At 38.9% G+C, this 5,907-nt stretch overlaps 1 protein-coding gene across 2 annotated transcripts in view; it reads left to right on the top strand.

Annotated features, from left to right (window-relative positions):
• Positions 1-5,907, top strand: part of PTAR1 (protein prenyltransferase alpha subunit repeat containing 1) — a 43,689-nt gene that overhangs the window by 8,825 nt on the left and 28,957 nt on the right. For both annotated transcript variants that reach the window (XM_023508715.1, XM_023508712.1), the window contains exon 2: positions 537-706. In XM_023508715.1, the coding sequence (XP_023364483.1) occupies positions 537-706 (170 nt within the window). The remainder of the gene's footprint in view (positions 1-536; positions 707-5,907) is intronic.

Genomic DNA, 5,907 nt, shown 5'->3' with positions numbered 1-5,907 from the left:
GTTGCAGCCATCATTGTTGTTTGGTGGGCCAGGGCTGAACCCGCACCTTTGTGGCTGGCACCTTAGCCACTTGAGCCACAGGCACCGAGCCTATCTTAGTATTTTTTAACAGCTCCATCACATGGATCAGCCAGGTTTATTTTACCAAATTAACATGGCAGTAAACATCTAGTTCATATATTTTGGCATAGGATCCTTTCTGAGCACTTGAATTGCTGGATCAAAGTGCATTTAAAATTTTGAAAGATACTTTCCATCTAAAGATAAGAACGGTTTTTACTCCCATCAACAGAGAGCACAACATACTGGTTTTCCCATGCTCTTGCCAATGTTAACAAACTAGTTTTTTTGTTTTTTTAATTTTTACAATTCTAGTAAGTAAACAAATATTTTTAAGGAAGGGAAATACATGAGTTTTTAAAAAAATGTTCTGTGGGATTAGAAAATTTTTGAAAAGGCAAGGAACAGAATATTATTGGAAAGGCAAGTATTCTTACCTTTAATTCTTTTTTTGTTTGTTTGTTTTACATATTAAGAGATGAAATTGGGCTGATCCCATGTCCTGAAGCTAGATATAACCGGAGTCCCATAGTCCTGGTTGAAAACAAACTTGGTGTGGAGAGCTGGTGTGTCAAGTTCCTTTTACCATATGTCCACAACAAGCTCCTTTTGTATAGAACGAGAAAACAATGGCTGAACAGAGATGGTAAGTATGAACAGTATCCTCTTCCTTTGGTTTTTAGAAGCAACGGGATACAATAGGAAGAGCCTTTATCTCAGTGTTAGCATCCCTGGATTTTAGTTCTGATGCATACTTCACTGCCTGGGTAGGTGCTTAACCTCTCTGCCAAGTGAGGCATTTGGACTAGAGGTATAATTTTCAAATTTTGTGTCCATAGTGATTATATGGAAATGGCTCAAGCAGGAGTCCAGGCCCCCTCCTGCAGCCAGAACAGTTCTGATTTTATCTGTTTATTATTGGGGTCATTCGTAAGAGTTTATTCAAATAAAACATCCTAATGAAGGCTTTAAAAAAGTTAGAATGTCAGTGAAGAGGACTCTAGTCCATATGGGCTCAGTCTCTGATTTCTAATCCTTTGGTATTTTATCACTAATAGAACTCATTTTTGTAGCACTCCAAATGAGGTGAAAGGCATGATAGTGGTAGTTGTACTGTGAACCAGCCTTGTGATCTATGAATGTGCCATTGCACTGTGAATCCAAATTGAGCTTTGGCTCTTCGTGCCCTGTTTCTGCGCTGAAATGAGCAAAAGAAATTCATCCCAGCGTTCACTTCTTTGAGAAATTCCTCTGGAACAGTTCTTTACTACATCAAACAACCCCCAGTCATTCTTCTTGGTTTCTTTTCTTAGTGTTCCAGCATAGTAAGCCTCTGTGTGCACAAATTCTGTTTATCATTTTAGGCTCACCTGAGGTCTCACTTCTGGGGAGAGTCCTGGTCTAAGACTGTGTCCTCTGCTGTTTTTGTAGAGGTTCCTCCCCTGCTCACATACAGCAGTACCTTTAGAAGTGCTCAGTATTTCTGGAGACTGATTTTCAATAAGAACCATGTTTCCTAGAGAATTTTAATTGCCAGTTTAGTAGCCATTACCTAGGGCCTACTTATACCAGACGCTGTTCTGAGTACTGTGGGGGATAAAAAGATGAATAATGCATGGTTCTTTTATTCAAGTAGCTTGCACTTGAGTGACAAACAATCTCTTTGGGGGTGGGAGCTATGGAGAAGAGTGTTGCCAAAGAGATGACATATTGATTTCCTTGAATTTCTCTCTGAGCTGTTTCCTTAACACTCTGCCATGATAGGTTAATAGCACTTTCCCCTATTTAGAGCATGGAAAAGGAGTCTGATTTGAAAATGTAAGAAGCAGTGGTTTCTATTTTCTGTGTCTGATTGTTAACCTTACTTTGTCTTCTGACATATATTTCTTAATTAGAATGCTGTGCCTAAGTTTATGGCATAAACTTTAAGGCATAAGTTTAACATAAATTTAAGGGTATTTATCTGTTGTTGGTCTCTCTTTGATTCTCCATTCTATCATTATGTCTTAGGGTTCAGTAACACTGGGGTAAAAAGTAACAACATATGAATCTATCAAGTTATTTTTTTACCCAATAAAGCTATATTGTTTGTAGCCTGGTACACTGAAATGTATAACTGAGCCAATGCATAACTGACTTCAGCAGGGAAATAAAATGATTATCTTAAAGAGAAGGAACTATAAGAATTTTGGAATATGAAAAGCTGCAGGTACCTATTCATGCATGGTAGGTAACTCAGCCCATCTTCCTGTGGCCTTCCAGTTCCCCTTTTCTTGTCCTCTGGGACAACATACTAGGGCTTTGCTGTGTTTCCCCCCGATATAGATTTAGTCTTAATAGGCCCCAAAGACAGAAGATGCAGAAGATGAAATGGTTAAGCTTACTGATGAATAGCTGGCATCTAAACTTTAAATTCTGATATAACTGTGCATGTGTACAGAAGCAGCTTTTGATTTTATTCTAACACGGTGTTAGAATCTTTTTTATCTCATAGCACACTTGAACCTATAGTTAAACTTCCGCAGAACAGTTAAATTATATTGATCAAAAAAAAAAAAAGAATATAGTTACTGTGCTTTGAACTTTTTCTGAAAATAATTCGTGATCTTTAAAAATTTTCGCAGTCCTCTCACAGCTCACCAGTGCACTGCAGCACACCAGTTGAAAATCACTATTCTAATCTATATATCCTCATGGAAGCAGTTTTCAATTTCACTTTTTGGGAAGAGGGTGGGGAGAGCATAATTGAGTGCATAGGTAACTGTGGTGTCACATACTACTCAGGTTGTATATATTAATCAAAAATAAGGAAGTGACCTAGTTTGGTGAAAGATAATTGAAACTGCTGACTAATATAAGAATATTCTGCCAGATTTATGAACTGAAGCAGTTAGAAGACAGAAGTGAATTTTGCTAAGAAAACATTTCAATATTAGGAAAAAAGTTATTTCATGAAAATACTATACCTCAAAAACCATTTTCATAAAAAATATTATACATATAAAAAGAGCCAAATGAAGAAAGCTGACAATTTGCAGGACAGTTTCAGAAGGTCAGTGTCTGTGTGGTTGGTCGTGCCAGAATTCCAGTCATCTAGCTAAGATTCTATAACTGAAGGTGGACTTTACTCCTGGGGTAGATTTTTTTTTTTCTTAGGGTAGATTTTTTTTTTTTTCTTAATAAAACCAAATTCATGTTCTCATTAGCCAGCTGATTTCTTAGATGATAGAAAAACATCCCTGTTTACTAAGGATTTGGTGTTTTCAGATCTACTATAGTAACAGCCATATTTGGTTTGGGAAAGGAATCGTATAATAATTCTGATTTTTGAGAAATCTAGGACAGATACAGAAAGCAGGATAGAAGACTGCAGCATTGGAGTACTGCTGGGGCAGAGCTCTCTCCCATATTCTCTTCAAATGGGCTTCCTGTCATCTTTTTCTTTTTCCTATCTCTTTTTCACGGCCTTCACTTAATACCTAACTGAGCTGTCTCTTTAAAAGCCATCTTCTGCTCTCCATTTCATTGTCTGACCAGGCCTTCATTATTTCTCATCTGGACAAATGTTATTACCTTATAACTCATCCACACCATTTTCATGTTCTTCTGTGATCCATGTCCATAATGTTACTAGCCAATTGTTTCAAACACTTCCCAACAACATTTTCAAAAAGCAATGTGAGAGATGCTTTTCTGAAATATGTATCTGTTCATCTTATTTCATGATTCCTGTGGGGTCAGTATAGAGTTCAAATTCCTTCGCATGGTATTCAAGGCTCTTCATAGTCTGTTCCCAGCCTCTGTCACCGTCCTTGTTTGTTTGTTTTATATTCAGTTTCAGAGGTTGCAAAGTCTCATCCCCTAGGCTGAAGGAAGCCTGTCTACAGATACATTTTGTTTTAGCTTGTATAATGTTTTAAAAATAGTTTTTAATTAGTTGGATGCATGCTTAAAGTCAGGATGAAAATCTGGAAGTCTCTCTTCACTTGAGAAGTCAGGCAGCCTAGGTGCACAGCTTTCTGAATGGTAACAGTTTGCTAGGGCTTACAGGCTCTACTTTTGTTAACTGGGCAAGTCTCTTCCAGTTTATCACAGTCTTCTCACAGCCTTCAGACACTGAGGTAGGGTGTCAGTTGGGACTTCTCATCAGATTTGCTTTGCTGCTTTTTTGACATTCATTTGAACCCATTTGATAGATACAGCCACAACCTGTACTATTTCATGCTTTGACTTTGCTGTGCACTGCTGCTTGACTTTCATGCCCCAGCTGAGGTCAGGTTCATATCTTACATTGTCATTCTTGGTGTGGTTACACACGCACCCAAACACTGTGAAGACTGTGACTGCTTCAGAAAGCAATAAGGACTCTCTGTTCTCTTGTGGGAGTAGTTTATTCAGACTGCATATAGTAACACATCACACTATATCATAGTTGATAAATTAAAAAACTTTTTCCTGGCTTTATTGTGAGTTTGTGAGGAGCAGGGATTATGGCTCATCTTTTCTTTGTTTGCTTAGCATCTTTACATGTTCAACAAACATTTGTCAGGTGAGTAACAAAAGTTTGACAAGCAACAGTTTTTAGCTTGGTCTAGGTATTGAATCAGTGACTGTGTGCTGTAATAAGTAAGGCCTGTCTGGTGTTCACCATGTCTCTGGGAGAGACTAGTCGAACCCAGTGACCATTACCAGGTGCCTGCTGGCCTTGGGCTCTTTCTAGAAGGCTGTGTGGCAATGAAAACATTGATTTTCTTTCTGACTTCTATAGCATCCTTTTATCCTCTCCTTGTTGTGGTTGGTATTTAGCTAATTTCCTACATATAATGTGCCCTGATTCATTTTCTCCTTTTAATGTGATGATGGGTTAGTCATATCCTGACATGTGTGTAACAAAGGAACATTTATTTGCTGGCATATGCTCTGTTGTTTGGAGAGAGATTTGTTTAATTTCAAAAAACTATAGGGATTTTGCATATCTTTTTGATGAAATTACAGAGGTAGTGGTATATAGTTGAAGAAATTTAGAGAGTAAAATAGTTACAGTCACCTTTTGAGTGTTCATGTTTATTTTCGGTCTTTAGATTTAGTAGTTTGTCAAAGTTTTAAGTCAGTAGGTAGCACTGATGGTTAAGAGGCATCCTTTCCCAGTATCATTTGTGGAGCTGGGCTGGGAGATACAGGCTTTGTAACTGGAATTACCATTCAGTGCTTCTGTGTGTCAGATACTGTCTAACACTTTAGGGGTTTTAATCATCTGATATCCCTACGATAGCTTCATTTTATATATGAAGAGGACACTAAGGCACAGAGAAATTAAGTGATTTTCCTAAGAACTCCCAGTAAATGGTGGAGCTGCCCTTTAAACTCAGCAACTGCTGTTGTCCGTCTAGGACAAACCTACCAGTAAAGGAAGCTTTTTTTGTTGGTTTGGGGTTTTTTAGACACAGTCTCACTTTATCACCCTCACCCTCCATAGAGTGAGTGCTGTGGCTTCATAGCTCACAGCAACCTCAAACTATTGGGCTCAAGTGATTTTCTTGCCTGAGCCTCCTGAGTCTCTGGGACTACAGACTCCCGCTGGGCTATTTTTGGAGACAGGTCTCACTCTTGCTCAGGTGAGCTCAAGCGTCCAACTGCTCCCTCAGCCTTCCTCTTTCTTCACACATCCACAGAAGGAAAAGCGAGACTTAAGTGTTTTTTGTTGTTGTTGTTGTTGAGACAGAGCCTCAAGCTGTCCCCCTGGGTAATGTGCCGTGGCATTATAGCTCACAGCAACCTCCAACTCCTGGGCTCAAGCGAGTCTCCTGCCTCAGCCTCCCAAGTAGCTGGGACCACAGGCGCCCGCCA

The sequence above is a fragment of the Otolemur garnettii genome, unplaced genomic scaffold (assembly GCF_000181295.1).
Source record: "Otolemur garnettii isolate 467f Iridium unplaced genomic scaffold, OtoGar3 scaffold00006, whole genome shotgun sequence".
Classification (NCBI taxonomy): domain Eukaryota; kingdom Metazoa; phylum Chordata; class Mammalia; order Primates; family Galagidae; genus Otolemur; species Otolemur garnettii.
Note: the sequence above shows the minus strand (reverse complement) of the source record. Positions and strands in the feature narration are given on the sequence as shown.